This window comes from Phocoena sinus, chromosome 1 (assembly GCF_008692025.1).
Source record: "Phocoena sinus isolate mPhoSin1 chromosome 1, mPhoSin1.pri, whole genome shotgun sequence".
Classification (NCBI taxonomy): Eukaryota; Metazoa; Chordata; class Mammalia; order Artiodactyla; family Phocoenidae; genus Phocoena; species Phocoena sinus.
In genome coordinates this window covers 36,508,965-36,536,158 of record NC_045763.1, presented here as the reverse complement: position 1 = coordinate 36,536,158, position 27,194 = coordinate 36,508,965, and the positions used below count along the sequence as shown (strand labels likewise).

Genomic DNA, 27,194 nt, shown 5'->3' with positions numbered 1-27,194 from the left:
GAGAGGTAAGGAAGAAGAAGGAAGCAAGGCTGGCCCCCACATTTCTGGTAGACCAGGTAGATGGTAAGGGTTTTCACCGGGATTTGGGAGCCCAGGAGAAGGAGCACTTTGGAGAGGAGTTGTTGAAATTGGTTTTAAACCTACTGAGAATGAAGTGCCTGGGTGGAGTCCAGGTGGAAGTGCCAGGTAGGCAATAGAGTATATATGTTTGACACTCAAGTAGTGGCAAAAAATATCAATTTGCAAGTTGGAGAGGTCGAAGACCAGGGAGTTGAAGAAATCACCCAGGGAGAGTGGTAGAGCACAGACCGAAACAGGAAGGGAACATGCATAAGCCCACACATGACCAGATGAATGAGACTCTACAGGAGACTGTGAGGAAGACGTCAGAGAGAGGGGAAAACTCAAAGAGTAGGGTGTTGAGAAAAATCAAAGGAGAAGGATTTCAAAGATGTGAAGCAGGCTGCAGGGTGGCAAAGGCAGCAAGAGCCTGAAACTGTCCATAGACGTGGGCAGCATGGTGAGAACTGTTGACCTCCGCCAGAGCTAAGTGACATGATAAGGCTGGCAACCAGACTGCAGGGTTTAAGGGGTGTTGGGGAGGTGAGTGGAGACAGCCTTGAGAAGTTTGGTTGTTAACGGGAGAACAGGCAGTAGCTGGATCAGGATGTGGAATGAATGGAAGACTTTAAAAATAATTATCTAATACTTATATAAATTTCAAAGAGCCAGGCATCGTTTTAAGCACTGTGCATGCAATAACTCATTCACATCAACTCTATGGGGTAGGAACTGTTTTTACCCCCATTTTACAAAAAGGGAACTAAGACACAAAAAGTTATGTAAAGATGATAGAGATTCAAGCATATGCTTGAATGCTAATGGAAAGGAGCCAGCAGAAATGGGGAGGTTCAGAATTTAGAAAGAAAGGGGATACTAGATGAAACAGGGCCTGAGGAGGTGGAAAAAGAGTGAGATGTACAGCACAAGTGTGGGCTTGCCTTTAGACTGGACGTGAGGTGTCTCTTCCATTAGAACAGCATTGGTGCACGAGCAGGTGGGGAAGGATACAGATGCATTTGTATATGAAGGGCATGCAGTTGGAAGAATTCTGCCTAGCAGCTTTTATTTTCTTTGTGAAAGTAGGAGGGGAGTAGGGTGGTGGGATACCATTGAGGGTTGCTAAGATAGTGATCTTGGATCTATAGTGGCCACTTTCTATACAGAACAGTGACTTCTTTCCAGGATCACTGAGCTCAAGTGCAAGTGTGGTGAGACAGAGTCATGTTGGGGTTTCTTAGGGAAGTTCAAGATTGTGCTGGTTGGGGCTTCCCTGGTGGCGCAGTGGTTGAGAGTCCGCCTGCCGATGCAGGGGACGCGGGTTCGTGCCCCAGTCTGGGAGGATCCCACATGCCGCAGAGCAGCTTGGCCCGTGAGCCATGGCTGCTGGGCCTGCGCGTCCGGAGCCTGTGCTCTGCAACGGGAGAGGCCACGGCAGTGAGAGGCCCGCGTACCGCAAAAAAACAAACAAACGAACGAATAAAAAGATTGGGCTGGTTGAAGTCATAGATTCAAGAGGTCCAGGTTTGGTAGAAAAGGGCTAGAAGGGGATTGACAGATGAGGAAAAAAAGCAAGAGTAGAGGGAGAGAGGGTTCAAAAGCTGGAAGGACAGAGGCTGCGATCAGAGTGGAATCTGTCATTGTATGATTCCAGAAGGAGAGCAGTGCTGGGTAATAAGGCCCTGGGTGTGGCCCCAGGGAGAGATGGCTGAAATTGGTAGAGGAGAAGGTCATTAGAGCACAGGGAGCTGAGAAATCAAGAGGCTAGATTCATGAGTGGGTTTATCCTGTAGATACTGAAGTTACCCAGAGTGATGATGATTTAGAATGAGGTCCCAGAGGGAGAGGAAGAATTGTCTAGAAGCAGCCAGAAAGAGGAAGTTGAAAGTATTGACACAATATATCCAGAAGTGAGTAGGCATTAGTTTTCCAGAACTGCTGCATAACTTATCACCCAAAACTTAGTGACTTAAAACGACGACGGCTGTTTTATTATCTCTCATGGTTTCTATGAGTCAGGAATTCAGGAAAGGCTCAGTTAGGTAGTTCTGGCCCAGGTTCTCTCATGTATTTGTGGTCAGTGACTGGAGCTGGCACAGTGTGTGGGTGGAGCAGCTGGGGGCTGGCTGGGCATCTCTCTTTCTTCACCTAGTCTCATGGCTTCTCCATGTGGTCTCTCCTTGTGGCCTAGTTTGGGCTTCCTCCCAGCATGGCTGCCTTGCAGCAGTCTTACCACTTACAAGCAGCTCAGGGCTCCAGGGAAAATGTTCCATCGAGTGAGGAGGAAGCTTCCTCAGCATTTCTGAAATAGCCTTGAAATCACATAGCATTACTTCTGCATTACTATTTTGGTTGAAATAGTAAAAAAAAAAAAAAAAAAAAAGCCCACCCCATTTCAAAGGGAGAGGTATAGACTCCCCCCTTCCTTTTTATGATTTTTTTAAATTAATTAATTTATTATTTATTTTTGGTTGCATTGGGTCTTTGTTGTGGTGCGCGGGCTTCTCATTGCAGTGGCTTCTCTTGTTGTGGAGCGTGGGCTCTAGGTACACGGGCTTCAGTAGTTGTGGCACATGGACTCAGTAGTTGTGGCTCGTGGGCTCTAGAGCACAGGCTCAGTAGTTGTGGCGCATGGGCTTAGTTGCTCCACGGCATGTGGGATCTTCCCAGACCAGGGCTCGAACCCGTGTCCCCTGCATTGGCAGGCGGATTCTTAACCACTGCGCCACTAGGGAAGCCCTAGACTCCCCCTCTTGATGGCAGGTTTATCAGAGTCATATTGCAGGAGGAGCATATGTGAGATGGAAGATAATGTTATGACAGTCACTGGAAAATACAGTCTGCCATGATCGGTGTTAAACTGAACCTGGAAAAGGGAGAGGGACCAGCATTCTCAAAGGCAATCTGCATTTTGGGTGATGGCACCAAGAATATTTGGAGGTGGCAGGTGGCAGTGGGAGTGGGTGTTCCTGAGTGACCTCAGGTATACCGGGGAGAAAGAACTATTATCCCATCTTACAGTACAGGAAGTTGAGGCTCAGAGAGGTTTAATAACTCATCCAAAGTTATGGTGCTAATAATTGGCAGAATTGGGAACCAACGCCTGAGCCTGAACACACTGCCTTTCCATGAGGCCTGGGCTGCTGGGAACACCATCCTCATGTATCTTTGTTGCCATGGTACTTGGTTCACCAACTGTAAATGTGTTGGCCAGTTAAAGAAAAGGTTAGGTAGTAGTTATGTCTGTCAGACTCTCTCTCCCCCCATCCTCCAGAGTATCACCTCTGTATCTTTGCCTGTTGGGTGTTTATGGGAAAGCCAGGTGATTTGATTTGGTTCCGCCTCTTGGGAAATGGTCCTTCAGCCTTAGGCCCACAGGGTGACCTCGTGGGGAGGATGGATGGGTCAGATGTGCTGCTGCCAGCTTGCAGGCTCTGGGTTTTCTGGAAGTCGCAGAGCAGTTTGTGCTTCTCTTTGCAGTCTGAGCTGGGTTCTAGACCCAGCCACTGCCCCTGCCCACTCTGTGTCAGCCCAACTCTCAGGGCCCTGGTAAGGTAGCAAATGGGTGGGCAGAGACACCCTAGCAGCTGTCGATGCCTCTTCTTTCCTCTTTGAAGGATCTGATGCTGCTGCCGATGAGGGCTACTTCATCTATTAAACCCAATACACTTGTCGCAGCTGCTAAGCCCCCGTAAGCCGCCGGGCGCAGTGTTTGTGATGGGACTGACAGTGCATGGAGGAGGCTGATTATACACGATTCCATTTCGCGGGCCCAGCAATGTAATTTCACAGGGCGATCAGCGTTTGCATGTAATAGCAGGCTGTGCTGAGGTGTCAGAATATTAAAGGCGCTAATGGCAAAGCTCCCTGTTACACAGGGGGCCACCCGCCGCGCCTACAGCAGGGCTGCGCGGCAGGCCCGTCGCAGATGGCTGGCCACTAAGCTAATGGGGCAGCAGCCAAGGCGGGCAGAGCCGCGAGAGGGGAGAGCCAGCCGGGAACAGCTCGGCACCTGCTTCCCTGCGCATGGAAATTACAGCAGCCCAGGGGAAGGAAAGTGTGCGTTCCTGCCTGGCACAGGGCTGGGGTGGGTGGTTTGGGAGGCCCAGCATCTTTCACCCCGCCTCTACCTGCCCTGGATAGGACTCCTCCGTCATCCTTCCACCTGCCCCACCCTCTGGCCGGGAAGCCACAGATGGGCACGTTGGGCCCTGGTAGCTGGGAAAGGTGCAGCTAGAGAAGTGGCACCCAGAGAATTTGGAACCAGCATGGGAAAGGGGCCCAGGCACAGGCTTTAGCTCTTAAATTTCTGCCCAACACTGAGCAGGGTCAAAAAGCTTTTGAGTGCCTTACCCCACACCCCAAAGGCTGGCAGAAGAGAGGGAGGGAGTGGGGATAGGAAGTAGGTGGGAGAAAGGGGGTAGACAATATTAGGGCCCCTTGACTGATGACAATGGCCAGTGTTGCACAGAGCTGGGAGGCAGCCCTCAAGATATTTTCTCCTTCCACCCATGTTGGCTGCCCCAGCCACACCCCAACCTTTGCCTGTTCTCATCAAGCTTGCTCCTGTCATTCTCCTTTGTCCTTGCTGTGTCTTCTTCCTGGTGCCTCCAGTACCACTTCCTCCAGGAAGCTCTCTTAGCCATCTCCAACCCCTCATGGGCCTGTCTTTCTCCATTGTGCTTGTGGGCAACCCACAAGGGACAGCCTCCCCAGTCCTCCTGCTCTGATGGCTCTCTGGTCCCAGCCTTGACTTCTCAGCCAGACTCTCTGAGATAGAGCCCACCTCACCTTGCCCTGGGCTGGACTCCTGGGAAGGCTCTGCTGAGATTCACAGATGGATGTAATCTCTTAGGGAGGATGCCTGAAGGGAGTAGGGAATAGAAGGATGGGCTGAGTCATCTGAGGGAGAGTTTGGTGGGTGTGTGTACTCGTGCTCGATGGTGTATATATCTGGGGTTGGGGGGAGTAGGGGAAGGACTTTAGAAGTGAGTGCTGGGGGTGGTGGGCATGTGGGTACAGGCTCACAGGGGCAGCAGGTGCAAGATCCAGACCACACATTGATAGGAGCACAGATTGTGAAAGGACCCTGTGTTCTCTGGGTGGCTCTCTGCTGGCTGTGCCTGAGGGGTACCTGGGATGGCAGGAGTTGAGGGGAGCTTGTGGGGCTGTGCCCTGGTACTGTGCCTAGGGGGGGTTCCACGAGGCAGGTGGTCACTTCTGAAGGTTCAGCTCTGCAGAGGTGCATGGCAGTACCTGGAGGAGATATGCCAGGGTTCTCAGCAGGGGCAGCAGTGTGGGAGCCCAGGCTGAAGGAGAGCAGTTTTAATTAACCGTTTTTAATATCATTTTGGACTTTGGCTGGTATGTGAAGGCCCCGCTGGAAGCAGCATTTGTAAAAATTAAACCCCTCTTATTAGGAGCTTGGCAGACCCATGTGCACGTGCCTGCCCCTCCCGCCGCCTGTGCCCCCCTGAGGAAGTGCTGGATGAGGCCATGTCACCGCAGCAATTGGTTATCACGCCTTATCTGGGAATACGAAACTGTGCGGGCCGTGGTGGAGACGCCAATTCATCTCGCCCCGGCTCTGACAAGCTAGACTGCCCTTCCTGAAAGGCATTCGTCAGGCGGGACTGGGCTACCGCCTTGCCTGGTACCCCTGTTTTCCCCCCGTGGGTCTCGGCTTGCCCTGGACCAGCCAGGCCCAGTCTGGCCCTCCTGGGCTCTGCTGCCCTCCACCCCGCTTCCGCACATCCCCATCTGCAGAAGATCTTGGGGGGTCATAATTATAATAATAATCTAATCATGGTGACGCATCAGGGCAAGTGCCTAATGTTATCTGAAGTGGTCTTCCCGCTTAGCTGCGATAAGACTCAGGATGACGTGCAGATAACGCTGAGCTGCCCTGTCCCCGAGCCGCAAGCAGAGCAGAGGGGCCTCCGCAGCCCTGCCGCCCGCCCGCCGCTTTAAGCCGGGAAGCGGCAGCACCTGCTAATGCAAGTGTTTAATATTTGATGGGCTGGGATAAAGCAGGATCACCTTCGAATTGAATTGAGTGTCAGCCGAGAATCTATTACTGAAATTCGGGTGTGATTTGACAGCAAAGTAGACGATGTTATTCTTCACTAGTTACTGCAATCTTCTCCCTGACATCACTTAAATATTTTTTTCTTTGCTTGAGTAAACACACATTATCCTTCTTTTTTTCCCCCTTCCTTCCCTTTTTTCCTTTTTAGAGGGGAAAAAAACCCATCCAGCTCGCCTTCTCCAGGCTGATAGAGTAGATTGTTATTTCTTTATTTGTCCTATTAAATGGAATTTTTGATCGTTTAATCCGCCCTTTGTAAGTGATTTTAAAGTACTTGAAAGCCAGCCCGCCACTGCTCTCTGGCCCACTGCGCTCCAGCCGCGGCCCTGACCACGCTCAGCAGCTCCTCCAGCTGTGCACCGCCCACTGGCTGTTCTCCTTGCTGCCTGTGTCCCAGCTCTGCCCTGGCTCCAAGCCAGCGTCCTCTCCCCTGTCCTTGAGCCTCACGCTCAGCCCCCGATTTGTGGGTACAGCTGTGGCCTGGGGAAGGGTGGGAGGGTTGGCTGGGAAGTTGGGCTGTGGCTGGTACCTCTGTGGTCAAGGAAAGTGGCTTTGGAGGGGGCTGAGGTTGAAGTATACTGGCTCCTAGCCTCCCAGTGCCCAAGGGGCTGAGGCTTGGTTCCTGCAGCTGGGAAGGAAGGGTACTAGACCTCTGCCCAGCCCCTTGGTCCTGGCACAGCCTGTGTGTCCAGCCTCCTGTCTTCTGTTTTTGACCCCGTGCTGGATACTCTTCCACTGGGAGGCAGTCTATAGTGGGATGGAGACCTCCTGGGCCCAGTGGTGGGCGGGGGCTCTGCAGTGCCTGCCTGACCATGGCTAGCAGTCACCTTAGTTCCACCAGTGGACTCACCATCCAATTTCTGGAAACTCACCCAAGCTTCATTCCCACTGACCACTGTCCCACACACTGTCACCTTCCTGCCACTGGGAGGACAGCCTGGTGTTTGGGGACTTCTAAGGTGAGGAGATGGGCAATGTTTGAAGAGTCAGCTAGCCTCGCAAGCCCACTGGTAGAAGCCTGGGACTTGCTAGTAGGCTGAACAGGAATTAAATCCCTGTTGGGCCACTTAATAGCATTCTAACCCTTATAAGTCTCTTCTTGGCCTCAGTTTCCTCATCTGTGACATCTGGTCATCGAGCCTGTAAGGGATGTAAGAGAAGGTGCTGTCCCTGGCCTGACGTGTGCCCTGCCCCCCCCCCCCACCGTGGAGGTGGGTGGCGGCCAGGGGACAGAGGGGGACAATGGAGTGCTGGGGGCCTGAGTAGATCGATACCCCCAGCACTTCCTTCCCCAACCCCAGGAAAACAATTAAGTACAGATCGATGGGTGGCTGCTTTGAATATGCATAAGTGAGCACTTGACCTTCAGCAAGATCTGCTCCCCACCACACACACACACACACACACACACACACACACACACACACACACACTCTCTTCACATGCTCCCCTCACAGCTGCCTGAGTCGGCCAGGTGACCTTACCCCTCCTCAGCTGAGCCCCCATGTGGCACTCAGCTCTGCAGTCTGGCCTGCCTCCAGGTCAAAAGCAACTTGACCGCAGGCAGGTAGTTGGCCCCCTCGTCTCTGGCTTCAGTTTTCCTGTCTGTGGAGTGAAGTCTGGATATATTGGTCTCCAAGTCCCTTCCAACAGCAGTCTCTGTGACCAGTAATGCTGTGAGGAAGGGGCCCAGCAGAGGGCCAGAGAGTCTGGAAAGGGGGGGCATGGGTTGAAGGGGATGCCCTATGAGAGGAGGGGTCCTGATCAGGAGAATCTTAGTAAATGGGAGCTCCAGAAAGGAGCCTGGTGAGGGGCACCCCGTGGGAGCCGGGGGCCTCTGATGGGGAGACGCCCAGGAGAAAGGGAGCTGTGGAGAAGGAAGGGGTTTTCTGGAGGGGGCCCTGGTGGAAAGAGGACCCAGCAAGGGGACTCCCATGAAGTGGCATGATGAGAGTAAGCCCTTGCTGGGAAGACATGGGGGGCTGGGGGTGTTGGTGAGTGATGGGATTGGGTCAGGGGTCAGGACCTCTGGTAACCACTCTTGCCTCCTGTCTTCCAGGCTTACAGCTTCGCCATGGGCTGCTGGCCCAAGAATGGACTTCTAGACATGAACAAGGGCCTCAGCCTGCAACACATAGGCCGGCCCCACAGCGGCATTGGTCAGTCCCTCCACATATCCCCCTGGCAACTCGGTCCGTCCCCTGCCCACATGCCCCAGTCCCCTGGCACACAGAGGGGTTCCGTGGCTCATTCAGTGCTCCAGCAGGGAAGGGGGGTGGAGTGAGGGGAGAGTGGAATCTGACCATTGGAAAGGATCTCTCAAAACAACATTCAAGAGGAGGCTGGGGTCTGGGCTTAGGGTGGGTCACAGGTGGCCTTGGATTCAGGCCAAGGGATCCTGCCCTTGGCTGCATCTTTGGTGGGTGATGTCCTCAGAGGGGTGGGCACATGTCAGCTTACCCACCCCCCGTGGAGCTAGAGAAGGCTGTTTAATATTGTTTCAAGTCTGTGGCCACTAAACTGGGCGATCAATGGGAGTTAAGGAGATGAATTATTTAAACCTCACCAGCTTTTAATTAGTCAGGGTCCTTCTGACCGATGGCTCTGTCCACAGGGTATTGAACTCCCCCGTAGGAGCAGCAGCCTCCATTGAGCGGTGCGTGGGTTGGGAGGAGCCACTTGGGGTACCAGATGGGGGTGTACCCTCAGGGGGGATTCCTGCATGGGAGGGGGCTGGTTCTAGGCATTGGAGGCTCTGCTAGCTTCTTATATATATCATTGTGGATATGTGTCTGTGAGTGTATGTGTGTGTGAATGGCACCTTCAGCTGCATGTCTCTGTGTGTTTGTCTAGGGGTTTATATGTGTCCATGTATGTGTATCTTTTTGAGGGATACGTGTATGTGTGTATGTGTAACAGTGTATCTATGTACATTTTCCTGGGGGCATCTGTCTGTGTATGGAAGCAACCATCAGCCTGTATGTGTATCCATCAGAAAGCGTGTTTGTTCATTTCTGTGTATCTTATTTTGTGTGTGCATCTGTACACATGGGCATACAGATGCTTTCAAGCAGGGTACTTGACAGGCATAGGCTTTGTTCCAAGTGGGGAGGAGCAGGGGTGTCCCTGGGTGGTGCTACGACATTATCATAACCTGTGTACCTTTGGGAGGTATGAGGGGGAGGGGACTGGCAAGATAACACCGAAAGGGTCCAGTCACCTGCTGCAGACTGGCCCCTAATCCTGTCCGCAGACATCACAGGTGCCTAGCGGGGCTGGGCATGCTGAGTGGATGTTCCTGTCCTCGGGGAGCTCACATCCTGGAAGGAGACAGAGACTGAACTGGGCAGTTGCCACCCAGGGTACTCAGGGTCGTGATAGAAACACCTGGGCTGCCCCAAGGGAGGTTTCCCCTGTCCTCAGTTGCCAAGTGGCTTCTACTTCTTCATTTACATTTCACTGACTTCAGGGACACCCCATATCATTCTTATTGGCCCCCAAGGCTCTCCTGGGGTCCAGGGGGAAAGAGAAAGTGGTCAACGGGCCTGGGGAATTGGGAGTACCCCACAACCACTGCTGTTCCCTCCCATAGGAGTTATTTTGTACAGCCTAGAGGAGACCCCAAACCTAGCAAGCTGATAGGCCTTGGAGGTCAGCAGGAAGTTTCCTAGAGAAGATGAGACTTGGGTCAGGGGATGCCTGAAGGATGAATAGGAGTTTGCTAGGTAGGCAGATGGGGGAAGCGTTTTCCACTTTGGGGAAACTGTGTGTACAAAAGCCCAAGGGCAGGAGGAAGCCTGACATGCTAAGAGGATAATTTTGGATGTCTGCAAGTAGTTTGCCATGACTGGAGTGGGACATTTGGGTTAGGAAACGGCTAGAAATTAAACGGGGAACAAGCCAGCCTTGAATGCCAGGTTAGAGGGTGTGGCTTTTTGTGAGGTTTTGAGGAGACAGGAAGTTCGTGAGTGAGATAAGGACAGGATCAGAGCTCAGATCCAGAATCAGTGAGGCAGTTGGTGCTGTACACACTAGTTCTAAGTAGGTGCTCAACAAATGCTATGGTAGATGAATGGACAGTTAGTGAGTGAGTGGATGAATCGGTGCAAGCGTGACGGGAAAGGGAGGGACCGGAGAACCAAGGCCACTGAGAAGACTTGCATTGGCCCAGGGAAGGAGGAGCTGCCAGAAACTGAGTCTGCCTGGTGGGAGGGGCTGGCAGGACTGGGTTAATGCACCCCACGCAGCCTTGAGTTGGGTGCCCTGCTTCTGTGTATCTGTCCTGGGGGTGTTTGTGAGAGGAATGGGTTCCTTGTTCCCACTTTCTGCTGCCTCCTGGGACTCATTGATGTCGTTCTTGTTGGTTCACCCATGTTGACTCTGGGTTGGACCCCTGAAGTATTCCCTCTTTCTTCAGAGAAGAAGGTTTTTCCATCTGGGTGGGCCCCAGGGGACAGCCCAAGGTTATGGGTGACAATAAAGTCAGGGCTTTGGAGCCAGAAGCAGTTCAGGCCCTGTGACCTTAGACAAGGGCCAATGCTACCTGCCTCTCGGGGCTGTTGGGAAAGCTCAGCGAGGTCCCCTGTGTGAAGGGCCTGTGCGGTCTGAGCACACAGTGGCTGCTCAAGGAGCTGCCTCCTCTGTGGCTCTGCCCATGCCAGGGTCTCCCCAGGGCACTGGGGGCTCCTGGCACTTGGTCCTTGTATCTGTGAATGAAGAGGGCTGCCCTGCCAGCTCCTGGCTGGCTCTGAGGTGTGGGTGAGGGTGCTTGGAAGCGGGGGAGGATGCAGGGCATTAATTGGGCTGGGAGAGGCGGGGAGGGGAGGTGCGGGTTTTGAGCGGTGAGGTTAATGGCCCTCGCGCCAAAGAGACAGCTTTAATGAGCTTCAGCTGACGGTGCCCTGAGTTACTGTGCGTGCTAAAAGGGTCGCGTTGTAAGAGTTTGATGTGGACTGTTTCCCAGCCCTGGGGTCAGGGGTCAGCTCCTGTCACTGGCCATTCAGGCTGGTCCTCAGTGACATGGTGCTAATTAACTGTGTGAGGAGCTGCCAGCCCGAAGTGGGGAGTGGTATGTATCTTGCTGGGAGGTGAGGCAGCACTAGTGATGCTGGGTAAGGGCTCTGCAGATCCCACAGCCTGGCCCTCTCCAGGAGATGCTGGCTTCTCCCACAATGCTGTGGGGGGCAGTGGCGGGGTGTGCAGGTCACCGATGACCCTGGGCCCTGGAGGGATCTTCTGAGTCTCCTTCTAAGGTATGTGTGGCAGGGGAAGCCCGTGGGGTCTACCTGGCGGGAACTCCTGCTGAGCATTGGGGTGGAGGAGGTGCTGACAGAGTAAGGGGGCAGGCGTGCTGGAGGCGTGGGCTGACGGGCAGGGCAGGGGCCTAGGCTGTGGAAGGGAGGGGCCCACTGGGATCGGTGCGCCCGGCTGAGCTGTTTGAGGGGGAGCCGTAGGGTGTTTGGATAGAAGAGTGACCTGGTCAGAGTTGGGTTCCAGTCAGCGCCATCTGAGAGTATGTATAGGGAGGACTAGTGAGAAGAAATCGCAGAAGGGGAGGCCACGGGCGTCGGGGTAGGGGTATATGTAATAAGGCATGCGGGAGGTGGTGGTTAGTTCAGGGCCGGCAGTGGCCATGGGGAGGGAGGTGGTGGACGTCTGCCTTGCACCTACTGTGTGTCAGGAGCTGTGGTAGGTGCTGAACGTGCATTGGGAGATGACAGCCACAGGGCCCTGCCCCCACCCAGCTCACAGGTACAGTCGCCAGGATGGGGTGAGGGCTTGGCCCTGGGGACTGAGGAAGAGGTAGAGTTCCAGGATGGAGCTCTGGGCAGAGAGGGGGCTCGGAGGCTGTCCCAGTGGGCTCGTGGTCGGGGAGGGACGCCTCCTCCTGGGGGGTGGATTTGCCCTTGGGAGCCTGGTGAGCAGGGTGGCATGGAGCAGGTTGTAGGTGAGGGGACTGCACATTTGTAGGACTGCTGACTGGCTGGGTCAGCGGGCTCCGTCAGCGCTCTTGGCTCAGGCACCTTCCGAGGCAGGGCGGCCTCCAGAGGGGACTGCTGAGTGGGCCTTCTTTCATTTCAGCAAGTGGTCAGCACAGCACTCACATTATCCAGGGCGCTAATTTAATTTTCACACTCTCATGAAGGCAGGCATTATCGTTCCCATTTTACGGATTGGGAGGCTCAGGCTTAGTTAAGTGACTTGCTTGAGGTCACACAGGCAGTTGAACTGAGGAGCCAGGATTCAAACCCAGGTCCACCTGAGCACAAAGCCTGTGTTCTCACCACCGTGCTGAGCTAGGAGCACCTTTTTGGTCTTGGGCTTTGTGCTGCCAACAGAGATGGTGAGGAAGAAAACAAGCTCACGTTCTCCCTTTCCCTCAGTGTCGTGTAAAACACACAGGTCTTGACAGTCTTCGGTAGCAGCAGCTGAGGAAGAAAGGGGCGGGGGCATCTCCACCCTTCACCCTGCTACAGTCGCCCTTGGAGCCGGGGCCCTAACACTTGGCTTCCGGCCTCCTCCTGACCCCGACAGTTAGTTCTGCACTGTGATTTCTGTTGGCTCTCCACCTCGTGGCCCAGGAAAATCCTGCCCATATTCCAGGGCCCCCCTCCTCTGGGGATCTTGCCTGGCCCTCCCACTGTGAGCGTGCAGAATACATCCCGGGACCCCAGTTATAGGTGATGATCAGGCCCTACGTACTTGACCTCTCTAAGAGCGGGGCCTGGGCCTCCTTCCCTTCTTTCTTTTTGGAAGTCTGCACGGGAAATGTCAGATTTCCCCTGTTGTTTGGGACACAGAGGCCCCACAGACTGCTGGTGTCACAGGCGGGGAGAACAGTCGGAACCTTCCCTGGTGCCCAGCTGGGTGGTCTTGCCCTGGCCGCTTACCCTCTCTGCTCAGGGACTGGGGGTCCCAAAGGCTCCAGGTGAGACGGGATGGCCCGACACCAGGTGGGCTCTCTCAGAAGCTTGCTGCCCAGCACAGTTTGGCAAGAGAACGGGCCAGCAGGTGGCAGGTGGGGCCTGGCCCTGGGGGGCAGTGCTGGCCTGTGGGCTCCCCTGAAGGAGTGGGGTGTCTATCAGAGTCCAGTCAGAGCACATTAGCTCTGTGACACGGATCTCATTAGCGCCCGTGAGAGGTGTCACTGCAGGAGAATCGTTGGTTCAGGGAGATGCTTGTACCAAAAGGAAGAAAGGACAGTGACAGCCTTTTCTCTGCCGCCTCCGCTGCCGCGCTCCCTGGGCTGCCCGCCCTCCTCCTCGTGGGGGGGTGGGGTGCTGGCTAATGAGCTCGTCTGCAGTACAGCTCTGCCTTTCCCTCCTTGAAGTTCCCCGGTCCCTCTGAAGACCTCGGCCCAGGATTAGCACACACCAAACGCCAGCCCCCCTCTTGCCCAGCAGGGAGTTCCTTCTGATCACCTGCTCCTGCTGCTGTGGGCGAGGGAAAGAGGTGGGGTGAAGACAGAGCCACTGGGGGGCACCCTTGGAAGGCTCAAGCCCCTCTGCCTCCCTTGACAGAGTGACCATGCCCACCTCTCTGCAGTGGGCTCTTCCCAGAATTCCCATCTTCTCCTCCCCTCCCCTCCCCCATGACATCTCCTGCCCAGGCAGCGTCCCCATCCCTGTGGTGAACCCTCCTCCCAGGGGGAGAATGTGGGGACTCTGGCCAAGGGTCCAGCAGGTAGGATGTAGACCCGATCTGACCTTGGGCTTCCTGGCTGAGCTAGGGGGCTTCAGAATCAGCCAGAGCCCAGTCTGGGCTTTGGATGACCTGAGGGTGGTGAAGAGTTGATATGAGGCTTCTGCAGCCATGATAACCCTGTCCCGGAGAGGCAGACGGGTGCCTCACCCCCTCCCCTCTGCTTTGGCCATATTCAGGGCTGGGAGGGGAGGAGTCAGCACAGCTGCCTTATGAGGAGGCGTCAGAGACAGCTGGAGTGTGCTTGTTTCCCCAGCACTACCACTCCCCTACACCACCTCCCGCCTCTCCGCCCCATCCAGTTCTTTCTAGTGTGTCCCAGAGAAAGTGAGGAACCAGGGGATGGCCAGCCACAAGGAGGGTTAAGTCTCCAGGCATTGACAGGGCCTCACTGGCCTGCCTGCATTAGTGCTCAGGGCTGCTCATGCCTTCCCCCCTGAGCTGGCACCCTTGGAGTCCAGGGACATCTGAGGAACTGGTCCTTGCCAGATACCAGGCTCTAGTCTTCAGGAGCAACTACAGATGGAAAAATGGATGGACGGATGGATGAGTGTAGTGACAGATAGATGGAGGAGGTTCTGGTGTATGTCTGTGTGTGTTCTGTGTGTGTGAGATGCGCTGGGAAGTACAATCTTTGTTTCCCTACCTTCCTAGCCCCAGGCCTGGCTTGGCCTCCCCTTGTCTCTCTCTGTATCTCCTGTCAAACCATCGCAGACGTAAATGACAAAGAAATCAGAAAGACAGATCAATGCTGGCCAAATTAGCACTTGCAGATAGACTGTGCGGGGATGTCAGCGCCCTGACCCCTGGTGATCTTGCAGCCTCCGCTGCTGATATTATGCAAATTGCATCCATCTGGCAGGACCTGCGTGCTGGCTGCTTCTACTCAGAGGAGTAATGGGCTGGGGGTGGGCAGGAGTGTTGGAGCAAGAGTTGGAGTGAGTGTGTGCGTGTGTGTGCATGTGTGAGCATGTGCTTGAGTGTGTGCGAGGGCGTGCGGTGCCCACCAAGCACTGGGCGGTGATGGAGTGATTGACAGGGCAGATAAGGGGCTGCATTGGATTCCTTTGGGCTGGGGGATTAGGAGCAGCCACAGATGGGAGATAACCGGACTTCATTTCAGTTTATTTTCCTCCTTATCCCCTCTCCCCACCTTCACTCCCCGAAAAACACAGTCTCTGTAGTTTGTGTTTTCATCAATATTTGCAAATCATTACCACTGGTTTAAGGTGAGAGACAATGTCAGGGCCCAGACCAGGCCAGCCCTTCCCCCAATCCTGTACAGGTCTGGTACCTTGAGAATTAATACCTAGAGCAGTCCAGTCAGCCTTCACTCCACTGGTGTTCACAGCATCCCCTCCTTCCAAGCCCACTGTACTCAAGGGACGATCCATACCTCATGGACCAGCCCTACTAACTTACCTTATCTGACCTCAAGCCACCTGACAGTCCTTAAGCTGGGCCCCTGCCCCTCCCACCTGAAACTGCTGTGTGACATTCCTGCCCCCAAGCTTTGGTTCCAGCATTGGTGCTTCTGCCCCTGGTATCAGCTGGGTCTCCTGGGAGCTGCTCTTTTTTTCTGCAGGGCTCTGGACCCTTCTTCACAGCTCCTTCTGTCCCTGACACTATTGACCCAGCTGGACAAAGCGAGGCCTGTGGCCTGTGGAGCAGGGAATTTGTTTGGTCTGGTCTGAATCCGCCATCCACACCTGTATCCTTCCACAAGATTTGCTGAGTGCCAGATGTAGTACAGAGGACTTTATGTCTGTAATCTCATTGAATTCCCAAACCCTGTGAGATTGGGTCTGTCACCTCTACTGTATATAAGGAAACTGAGGCTCAAGAAGGTTGTCATGCACCCAAGGCAGCAGGGCAAGGAAGCGGGAGAGCTAGAATTTAAACACACATCTTTCTAGGGTCAGAGCTCTTAACCACCAAGCTCTCCTGCCTCACTGCCATGCCACCAGCTGCAGACACTCACATCGCCACGCCTGGATTTGTTTAAGGGAACCACCCTTGCACAGTAGGCAGACAAGTTCCTTCAGCTCCTAGCCTCTGAACACAGACCCTGACCCAGACCAGACCCCCTGCCGGGCTGAAACAGCTGAACCAGCCCGAAGGGGGCAGGATTCAAATGCATCTTGCCCTCAGGAACTGTGTGTCTGAGACAGTTGGGCTGTATCAAGAAGGACACACAGAGGACAGAATGCACCCAGCGGCTGAGCCAGCCCAGGGATATGTCACAGCACGTGCCATCCAGGACCCTGCAGCTCAGGGAGAGGTGCCGAGCCGCTCAGGCCAGCCAGCTGTGGCTGAGGGAATAGCTGCCCCAGGAGCCCCGCCAAAACTGGGTCCCCGCTGAACCCTCCCACCAGGCAGGGTTGGGAGCTGGGAGTGCTGGGGACATGTCCGGGGACATGTGTGCAAGGGGAGCTTGTCCTAATGAGGAGAACATGGCTGCTAGTTAGGCGAGGGGCGGGCGGGGAGCCGCAGAGCTGATTGAAGGCAGGGGCAGGGGTCAGACAATTAGGCCCAGATCCGGCCGTTTGATGTGAGTTCTGAGGCCTCAAAGCCTCCCTTCAGCCCGCTCCCTCCACTCCCTCCTCTCCCTCCTCTTTCCTTTCTTCTTCTGCCCAAAGGCAGGAGGGATGGAAACGCTTACTCTCACTGTTACTATTATTAAACTCTGCAGCAGGCCAGCCAGACCCCAGGACTCCTGCCCACAGGGGGCACCCCAGGCCCCCAGGAGGCTCCTTGGGCCCCAGGGGGGGCATCTGGCCAGAAGCCAAGGCCAGCCCAAGGACAGGGATGAGATGAGTCCTAGGGCAGGGTAACCCTGCTTGCTTCTCTTGCTTCTGAGGGAGTGAATAAGGTTGCCCAGTGGGGATTTGGTCCTGGAGCTGCCGGGGCCACATCCCAGGCCCGCTTAGACCATCACCTCCAGCAGCTACCTGGTTCTTTCATATTCTGCCCTGGGGGTTTGGGGGTTAGGGCATGGATCATTCACACTCATAGCCCGTCACACAAATCTTTGTCTGCAGCAGTCACAGCAAAACCTTGCCCCACAAGGTAAAGATACATAGGGCCACACGGCTCCACAGTGCTGTCACAGTCGTACACCAGAGCAGGTCCCCACCCCCCATATGAGGGCCACACGTACCATCACAGGGTCCTTTCACCCACAGGGTCTTGCACAAAAGCCTTGACTGTCTCTGGTGGCAGGGCTCTGGGAGCTAAGCCCCTCCCCTGGGGTAGCTGGGAACCGCAGCCCAACCTGGTATCTAGGGTGGGTGGGTACCCTTCCAGTTCCCCATCCTAGGTAATAAGCCTTGAGAGCTGGTACTGACCAGAGAGTGGGAGGAAGCCAGACTGGGGCGGGGGTGGGGGGAGCAGTGGGTAGAGGGAGGGTGGGAGCAGAGATAAATGTTAGCTCATTTCTTCCGTAATTAGTTACTCCCTCATCCCCGCGTTGTAATTGTGAACAAGCTGTAATGTTTAATTAGTCTGTAAATGAAACCCCAATTTCATAATGGCCTGGCTGACAGGGCTAAGTGAGCAGCGGGGGAAGCAGAGGGGAGGTAATCGGGAGGGCCTGCGGGGGTGGTGGGCAGCAGGCTCATGGGCTCACCTCCTCTCCTCTTCAGCCCCAGCCTGGCCTCTGTCAGGGGAGGCTCTGTGACTGATCCAGTCCTTGCCCTCCTGCCTTTAACATCCTCTCCACTGGCCCTTCTTACCAGAGAAAGGAGAGGGAAGAGAAGGGTCCTGGCATCCTCCTTCCTCCCTCCCTCCCTCCCCTTCAATTCTCTGGTTGGGATACCACAGTCACAGCCCAAACTAGATGCTTCTGGTTGGAGAAGCTGACTCTGGGGTGCCCAGGCCCTGTGACCCCAGCAAGGATGATCCTTCCTCCCTAGGTCCAACCTTCCCCCTCCCCAAGTCATCCTACTAAGAGGCCCTTGCTTGCTTGCCCCTGGACTTCAGGATCTGGCCCTACACCTCAAGGAGCCAGTGATTGGCACAGGACTGGCTCCTCCCTCTGCAGTCCGACTGCTAAACGTAATCAGCATCCGCGCGCTAGGCCGGCACCCCAGGCCAGACGTTACTCTCGGTAGCTATCTCCGCACACTGCGATGAACCGGAGCTGCCGCAGGGGGGAGCCCCCGGCCCCATCGCGGCCTCATCGGCCTCTGCCTGTCTCTGCCACAGCATCCTCGCCTTCTGCACGCGCCCCCGCCCCGCCTGCTGCAGCCATAAATCTCAATTTACGAGGGCGGCTCTGGTGGGGGAGGGAGGCAGCGCCGCTAATGACGGCTCCTCAGCCGGATTTTTCATGTTGCACAGTCATAAATTTTTAAGAACAGCATGGGCAGCACGTTAGCGAGTTATCGAGGCTGCCTCCACGCCGGCTGCCTAGTTCCAAGAGAACAGAGACCCTGTAGGGCAGAGGAGGCATTTAGGGCAGGGGTGGGGCCCGGCAGTCAGGCTAGCCTGAAGGCAGGGGTAAGGCTGGGCCAAGCAGGCAGGCTAGCCTGAGCCTTCTCACAGGGCGGGGCAGTGCTGCCAGAGCAGCTCCCAGCCAAGGACAGGCGCATGGGCGGGATCAGGCATGCGGGCACACAGACCATGGCGTTGGGAGGCGCTGAAGGATGCCTCTGCTCCAGGACTTGACACCATGATGGACGGAGAGCCTGGAGACACATGGGTTTTCAAAGTGGCCACTTTGAATAGAATTACACACCCCGATCATGTGCACAATGAGGTCTCTGCCCTGGCAGAGCTACACTTGGTTCATCAACAAGGTGCCTTTTAGGATTGTCCTCAAGAACTAGGGTCCATGGAGTCACCAAGGGAGATCCCTGGGGAAGAGACCCCACAGAGGGGTTAGATCTATGGATATGCGGGAGCCAGGAGCCTGGAGCCAGGCTGACCTCATCCTGGTTACGGCCCATCACTTCAGGTTGTGTGGTCCTGGGTAAGTCATTCACCATCCAGGGCCTCTGTTTCTTCCTCTTTTAAACGGGGCTGATGATGGCTCCTATCTCTCAGGCTTACTGTGAGGCTTACTATGAAAGTACTGTAACACCCTGCGTACAGGTTAGCTCATTCCAACCTCGTCTATTTAGATCTCTGGGGAAGGATCTCCCCAGAGAGAGATTCGCTCTTGTGCGGTCATTCACTCAGCGGGTGTTTGCTGGCATCTTGTGGGTGCCCCGTCCAGTGCTGGGTTTTCAGAGGTGAGGCAGGTTCCTTCCTGGGGGGTGATGTGAGCATTGTGGCCGAGGCCGTTCGGTGTCCCCAAGCCCTGGCCTGCCACGGGCACACCTAAGCCTCAGGGTGCTAAGGCCCACACTGGCCCCCTCAGAAGCCTCCAGGCCAGATGCTCGCCTGAGTTTCCTGATCTGTGCAGTTGAAGGTTCATAATCTTGACTGCCGCTCCGGTGTCACAGGCGCAAGGTCAGGCAATTGTATGTCACTCAAGTCGGCAGAGGTGGTGTGAGTGTGTGCTTGTGTCTGGGTGTTCAGGAGGACTCTGTGCTAATCCGCCGGGACAGATGCTGGTCATTCAGGGAGAAGAGTGCTCCTTTCTCAAGCCTCTCTCCTCGTGCCCTGTGCGCGGCAGCACAATGCCCTCCCTCATTTTCTGGAACCTGCCATGCCTTCGCTCACCTCAGGGCCTTCCCACGTGGCTTTATTTTCCTTGGGAGCCCCCATTCCCACACTTGGCCTAATCAAGTCCCGCTCCTCCTGCAGAGCACAGCTCAGTTTGCTTTTCAAGGAAGCTTCCCCGACTCGTAGCCTTGGTCAGCGCCCCTCCTCTGTGCACTCCCCCTTTGGAGCATCCCGTCACAGTCCTCATTAAGAAGTTGTTTAATGCCTCTCTCCCCCACTAGATTGTAAGTTCCCTGAGGGCAGGAATTTATGTCTGTTTTGTTCAGCTTGTATCCCCAAAGCATATCATAGTGTGTGACTCTTGTGGATAGATAGTGAGTAAAATGTGTTGATTTGAATTGAGTTAAATTGAGCTGAGATGGCTCGGCCCACCCCTGGGTGCCAGGGCAGGGGGCGGGGGCTAGGGAAGTGCCTGGAGCTGAGGTGGTTCCCATTAGTCCTCATGATTAATTCACAGCCACACTGTGATGGAGTGGGCTTGTCCCCAGTCAGCGCCTCCGCTGGGGCCCACCTGTTAGCGACAAACAAACAAAGGGGATAAATAATGCATTGGGAGCTGAGCCAGGCAAGGCAGCGGTATTGAAATTAATAGGGATTAGCTGAGCAGCTTGAGGATGAAATATTTACCAGGTGGGACTGGGCTTAGGGAGGGCAGCCCCCCTCCCAGAGTCCCCAGGCATCGCCAGGCCCTTTTCCAGGGCATCATTGGCGGGGTGTACGGAGCCCCAGCAACACAGCTTCCGCCCCCAGATGTCTTGGTTCAGGACAGGCTGGCCAGGTCACTTGAGAGCTCAGGTCCCAGCCAGTCTCCTGGCACAGCAGGTCCTGAGGAAATGAAGGTACTAGGAAGGAGTAGAGGTGGGGAAGGGGCCGAAGCCACTGGCACGTTGGAATCTGAGGAAGGACCGTGACTGATTTTCAGGGCCTGGGCCTGTCTGCGCTTCAGGTGGCAAATGTCAGGGCTGGAGTAGGCTCACCTGTGATCTTGCCCCTCCACCCTTCCCTCTTTCTTTTCCTCCAGTCCTTCCTTCCCTACACTTAATACATATTTACCGAGGGCCTCTGTTGAGGTAACCTTAGTGCCCCCAAAGGGTTTGTGGTTTGACAGGGAGTGACAGAGGCAGTCACATGGAGGAACATGGGTGCTGTGGGAACACACAGAAGGGGTTCCTAACGCCTACATGGGGGCGCAGGTAAGGCACCTCAGGAAACCACAGCAAGCCTCCATCCCTCAGGATAGACGAAGGGGCACTCCAGCTGAGGAGTGGGGGAGGAGCTCCCCAGGCAGAAGGAAGAGCATGTGAAAAAACCCATGAGGGAGAAGAGCCAGAACTCCGCGGTCCAACAGGAGAGTGGGAAAGATGAGGCCCGAGGGGGACACCTGGGCAGATCCCCAGGACTTAATGTAGAAGTTTGGATGCTATCCTGAGAGCAGTGAGGCACCGTTGGAAGTGGTGGTGATGGTTGTCGTTTTAATTATTAACTCTTAAACTTTTTACTTGGAACTCATTTTACATTTGCAGAAGCCTTTCTTACCCATCTTTACCTAGTGTTAACATCTTACCCAATCATAGTACAACTATCAGCACCAGGCCATTAACATTGGTATTACTTTACTGTTAACTAAACGAAAGGCCTTACTTCAGTTTCACCAGCATTTCTACTGATGTCCTTTTTCAGTTCCAGGATCATTGAAGGGGTTTAAGACAGGCAGTGAAATGACCAGATTTGTGGCTTAGAAGGACGCTATAGAGGAGATTGGCTGGGGCACTGATGTCACCTGGATGAGGGAGGGTGGTGCCCTGGACCAGGATGGTGGTAGTAGGAATACAGGTTTAGAAACTATGGGAAAATATATGGTAAATAAAGCTTAGGGGTGGATAAGTTTGCCCAGGGAGAGTGCAGACAGTAAAAAGGGTAGAAGGCCAACGACCACTCTTAGCAACACCCACCTCTTAGGGGTAGTCAGGAGAAAAGGCAGGCGTGGACAGGGGAGCTGGAGGAGGGTAGTGGAGAAAAGGTGGTGTCACTGAAACCGAGGGAAGAGTTTCAAGGCATGACTCAGTCCACTGGGTTGATCTAAACCTGAAAAGCTTCCATTGGACTTCAGCCCCATGAGGCCATAAGGATGGTTAGAGAAAGCAGTTTGGTAAGGCGCTGCTGGGGGAAATCAGATCACAGGGTAGGAGAGGAGGAAATGAGACCTTTGGCTACGAAAGGGAGGAAAGATGGGGTCTTAGCCACATGGGAAAAGGGAAAAGGAATTAAAGGGAGCTTGTTTTTAAAGATTTAATATATTTACATGTTTACATGAAGGAGCCGGTGCAGAAGAAGCCACTGAAGCTATATCAGAGAGAAAGGGGGTTACTCACAAAGTAAGACCCCTGAAAAGGCAGTTGGGTTAGACTCCAGAAACCAGGTGGAGTGGGGGGATGGGCTTCAGAAGTGACATCAGGACAGTTCCTCTCGTATCAGGATGAAAGGTGAGGACTGGCACAGGTGCAGGGGTGTGGCTTCTGTGTTTCCTGTGAAGTAGAAGATGAGGTTGTGTGGGTGAGAGGGTCAGGGCAATGTTGGGGGTAGGGAGTTTGAGAGTTGTGGAAAGTAGAGAAAGTTGGACATTGAACTAGCAAGAAAGGGAGAGAGAGCATGCACACTGATCAGGTACATAGGAGATGGGGCGGGTTTATACACCCAGCTGAGGTTGGTGACTATGATCTTATGAGTTGCGTGAACCTGTAAGGTTTCAGTTTTCTCTTGTCACACTCAGCCCAGATGTAAGCATAGAGAAGGCAGTGTTTGGGTTTTTCCAGGCAAGGGTGATGGGAGAAAAGGGGAGCAAGAGAGTTGAGACGATTGGCAAGAAAGGACTAAGATGATGGACCATGGAATCCAAGCTCCAAAGCGAGGTGTATCAATTATGTTGCTAGGACAGAAACTGCTTGGTATGTACCCAGTGGCCATTGACCTTCTTCCTCACTAAATAGAGACCCTGGATAATTAGGGGCAGCAGGGGGTACCCAGTTAAAAGACTACTTTTCTTTTTTAGTTTCTCATACAGCTGGATATGGTTATGTCTCTGAGTTCTGGCTAGTGAGGTAAAAGGAAAAGTGTGTGGGTCCTCCAGGAACAATACTGAAAGGGAAATGACTTAGCTGGAAAGCACATTATTCTTGCTTTTTCCTTCTTCCTCTTTCCTAAAATGTGGATGTGATGATTGGAGCTTCAGCAGCCATTTTGGACCATAAGATAACCTGGAAATTGGAAAGGACATGCTAAGAGGGGCAGGGGAGAAAGAAGCCTTGAGTCTCATGATTTTGTGTTGCCATGGGACTTTGAAAAAGTCAACTTAAATTGCAAGTCAGAGACATAAAAATCCTTTCTCTGTAAAGTTGTATTTTCTTCCCTCTGTTTTCACCTGGGTTCCCACCTAAACTTGACTCTTTTAGCCTTTATGATAACATGGCCTGTGTCCTGAGATACAGCAGGAGACAGTTTGAGCAAATTTTTGTTTGTTTTATAAATTTGTTTATTTTTGGCTGCGTTGGGTCTTTGTTGCTGTGTGCAGGCTTTCTCTAGTTGTGGCGAGCGGGGGCTACTCTTCGTTGAGGTGCACAGGCTTCTTTCTCATTGTGGTGGCTTCTCTTTTTGTGGAGCACGGGCTCTAGGCACGCAGGCTTCAGTAATTGTGGCATGCGGGCTCAGTAGTTGTGGTGCATGGGCTTAGTTGCTCCACGGCATGTGGGATCTTCCCGGACCAGGGCTCGAACCCGTGTCCCCTGCGTTGGCAGGCGGATTCTTAACCACTGCACCACCAGGGAAGCCCTGAGCAAATGTTTTAAGAGAGCATAACAAGGGTTACCAGCTTCCTAGCCTGAAATAGCGTCCTCATTGCCCTTTGCCTCCCTTCATTTGTTTTGTCATTCTCTTTCCTGCCTTTACATTCTGTATGTTAGTAAGCTTTTGGCTACAAGAAAAAGAAAACCCAATTTAAATCTTAAATAGTAAGAGGGTTTATTCCCTCACAAAAGAGGTAAGGTGATCCTAGGGTTGGTTAATTCAGCATCTCAGCAATGTCATCAAGGACCCAGATTTTTTTCCATTGTTCTGTTCTTTTATATTCAGCATGTTCTTCACAGGCTAAGTCCCCTCAAGGTTGGAATATGGCTTCTGCAGTCCCAGACATTATGTGCAGACATGAAAACGTCCAGCAGAATATACAGGACTATTTTCCCCTCATGGTTCTCTTCATGAGCGTGAAGAAATTTTCCTTGAAGGTCTTTCAGCAAACTTACCATCATATCCCAGTAGCCAGAACACTTGGCCACTCCTAAACCCATGGCTGGCAACGGGGTAGGGTCCCCACAAATGGCTCAGACCACAGAGGTTTCCCTTGGTCAGGGAGGGAGGAGTGGGCTCTGCCAGCTTCGCAGAAGGGGAGTGGCTGTTGGGTAAGCAGTCAAAAGTGGACGGGGAAAAAGGTGAACACAGGAGGGGGATGTATCTGGAGATATTAAGGATGTAAACAGTTTCGAGGTTCCAGTGAGATGAAAGAAAAAGCATATTATCATCAGTAACTGGGAATATTTGAATTTAACATTTCAAAGGTAGAACAGTGGAGGATGTTAACAAGGTGGAGTGTGTGACTGTGGAAATGGGTGAAAATAAGATATAATGGAGATGGTTGTTAGTGCTGAGGTCAAAGAACAAGAAGCTGGCAGCAAGTTTCTCAAAGGACAGGATGTAGAGGTTGTGCCAGGCAGGGCTCTCGGGAAGAAGGTGGCCGTGGTCTAGATTGATAGCACATGCTCACAGGAAAGGCCTCAGATATGCTGCTGGCACATGGGTCTGGGGCCAGGTCACAGGTGCCTGGGGCATACACACAAGTAGCCTCTCCCTGTCCCTGTGTCTCCATTTTGGAAAGAATCTGCCCTGATTGGTCAGGCCACTCTGGAAGGGTGTGAAGCCCTGTCACCTTCCTGTTGGAGCCACTCAAGGACCCCCCAGAAGACAGTCCCACAGGAGACCCCTAGGGACAGGGTCAGGTGGGAGCTCGGTTGGGGCAGAAGTGGCTGCCAAGTATGGCAGAGGTGCTCAGCTGTTCTCAGTAGCCACCTCTTCCCCTGTCCCCTCCCAGGCCAGGTCCCCTTCACTTTGCCTTAGGTTATCAGGGACTTTTATCTGTGGCGTTCAGAGCCAAGAGGAGGGCGAGGCTTCTTGGCCCCTCTACCTGGATGGGGCCTTGGCTGGGGATGAGTGAGGGGAGGCGGGCACCCGTTGTAATGGCCAGAGCAGCCGCCCTGTTACTACGGTGTATTTCACTTTTAATTCTGACATATAATGTAATGATCTTTTTTAAGGCCCGATGATATTATCTGCCTGACTAGATTATTGAGTCTTCATCATCTCCAGATAAATTTATGGCCAGGACGAGGCTCAGGATTTATCATCAGTCAATAGAGCTCGATACTCTAACAAGGCGTGTAATAAGATATACATATTTAATGATCCAAGGGGAGGAGCGCTAATGGGAACCCAGAGTGAGTGGAGTGGTCCACGGGCCGGGGCTCTGCCCTAGGGCTGCCATAGCTGGAGGGGCGTGGATGTGGTCTTTGCCCCGTGGTCCCCAACTCTGGTCGTTCTCAGGACTGCCTCGGTCTCCTCTTTGTCAAGCCCCTGAGGAAGAAGCACTAGGGACAGTGTCAGAGCTGGGGCCCAGAGGGCATACACGCGCCCCACTGGGAACTCCTCTCCCTGCTTCCAGGCCTTGGAGGGGTTGGGGTGTCCTTAGACCTGTACGTCCAGGCCCCTGAGCACGAGGGTGGGCCCACAAAGGGAGGGAGTGCCGGGGCTATGTGCCCAGCCCGCACTGATGGTGACGGATGGTTTTTCATTACAGCCTCTCAGGTCCTGCCCGCGCCCTGTGTGGAAATTCTATTTATTCCCTAATTTGTAAAAATTCCCTCTTTATCTGATCCCAATCAGGGCGGGGTAATTGGCTCTCTGGGGCAGCGGCTGGGGTCCTTGATGAAGAGCTATGTGGATGTACCCAGCCCGGCCCCCGCCCAGCCCGCCACCAGGGCCCACAATTAATAATGATTTGCAAATGGCAGACAAGCAATAACACAGAAAGATGTGGCATCCACGCTGCCTCTTCATTTCCTCCCCTCGCAGATATAAATGGCCACAGAACAAAAACCCAGCACTATAAATTCTGGAATTAGTTATTCACTGGGATAAATGGGGCCTGGAGCCACCAGCCCCTCTCCCGCCACCCTTCTTGCCTACTTTCCCCAGTCCGAGTCTGTCCCCAGGTGTGTTCCTGAGCCTGCCCCTGGCTCTTCTGCGTCTTTGGCTCCCAGCTCAGTTCCCCAGCTTCCTCTTAGACCCTTCTCCACCACTCTAGCTGCCCCTTCCTGTGTGGCCCAGAATTGGGAGTGGACACTCCGGTCTGTAGCTTCCTCAGCCTCTGCCTCTTCTCACTGACCTCTCTGGCTACCCAATCTGGCTCCTGTCCCCACTCTGCACTGGGGTTTAAATGAAGTTGATATGTCCTGCCAGGCCTGGGAGTCTGGACCTGGGTTAGTCTTGGGTGTCTTCTTTGGCATTCGGGACCTGTCCAGTCATTTGCCTGGCCAGGTTTGAGTTGGGCTCCTGGTGGCCAGATGTCCTGTTAAGTGATGCTGTGCTTACTGGTCAGGCTGTTGTGGGCTGTTGGCACAGGCGTTTCTGGGCACTGTGCCCTCTCGGCCAGGCGCATCCTCTCCCCGCCCCCCAAGTGGCTGTGAGCTGGCGGGTAATGGGCGTGTAATGGCCTCATTTCCATGCCCGGCCTCCAGAAGCGGCGGTAAGTGTTTGATTGCCTTAATTTCCAAACACATCATTATCCCAGCTTTACCAGCGCTTAATAAACACTTTATGAGGATTTTTTTAAAAACATCTTCGGTCCGCATACTTCTCCGAAGTGATAAACTCTAATTAAGTCTAATATTTAAAAATATGGTAATGGTGAGTTGTTTGAATAAGTGGACTGCATTTCTGTAATTTCATTATTACGTAAAACACGCTAATTATTTGGAGCGCGCTTATTACGGAGAGAGAAATCGCCTGCTAATCAAGATGAAATTGCCTTTTCCCCTTATTGTGGAACCACCGTCATCCTTCACCATCAGCCCTGTGGCACCTCCAGGCACCTCGGTGGGGTGGAGGGGGGATGCGGGGAGGGGCTGGAAGAAGGGGTCACTTTGGAGTTGAGGCTATAACGGCCTGTCTGGGGGGAGGGGGAGGGAGCCGTGGGAGCCGTGTCAGTGGGGAGAAGGGAATCTATGTCTGGAGGGTGTGTCGGGTGGGCCAAGGTCACCCTGTCTGGGGGCCCAGGGGACTCTGGGGGCCACATCTGGGACAAGGAGCAGGGGTTGGGGGATATCAGGGTATTTCTGTTAGAATAACAATATTATTATTGGATATTATTGGAATAACGACACCAATACTACTAATAATAACTAACCCAGCCACCTGTTTTAAGCACTTCACAAATAAAAACTCATTTCATCTTTTTAACAACCCTTTGAGAGAAGTAGTTGCTATAATTATCATTATTATTCCCATTTTAGAGGAGAAGAATCCGAAAACAGAGGTTAAATAAAGTACAGTAATTTGCTCAAGTTCACACAGT

The 27,194-nt window shown here is 53.7% G+C and overlaps 1 protein-coding gene across 11 annotated transcripts in view; it reads left to right on the top strand.

Moving 5' to 3' along the window:
• Positions 1 to 27,194, top strand: part of ERI3 (ERI1 exoribonuclease family member 3) — a 129,227-nt gene that overhangs the window by 95,687 nt on the left and 6,346 nt on the right. For 9 of the 11 annotated variants that reach the window (XM_032654180.1, XM_032654121.1, XM_032654112.1 and 6 more), the window contains one exon: positions 8,208 to 8,307. The exons of the other annotated variants lie outside the window; for them this stretch is intronic. In XM_032654180.1, coding sequence (XP_032510071.1) covers positions 8,208 to 8,307 — 100 coding nt within the window. The remainder of the gene's footprint in view (positions 1 to 8,207; positions 8,308 to 27,194) is intronic. 11 annotated transcript variants of the gene reach the window in all.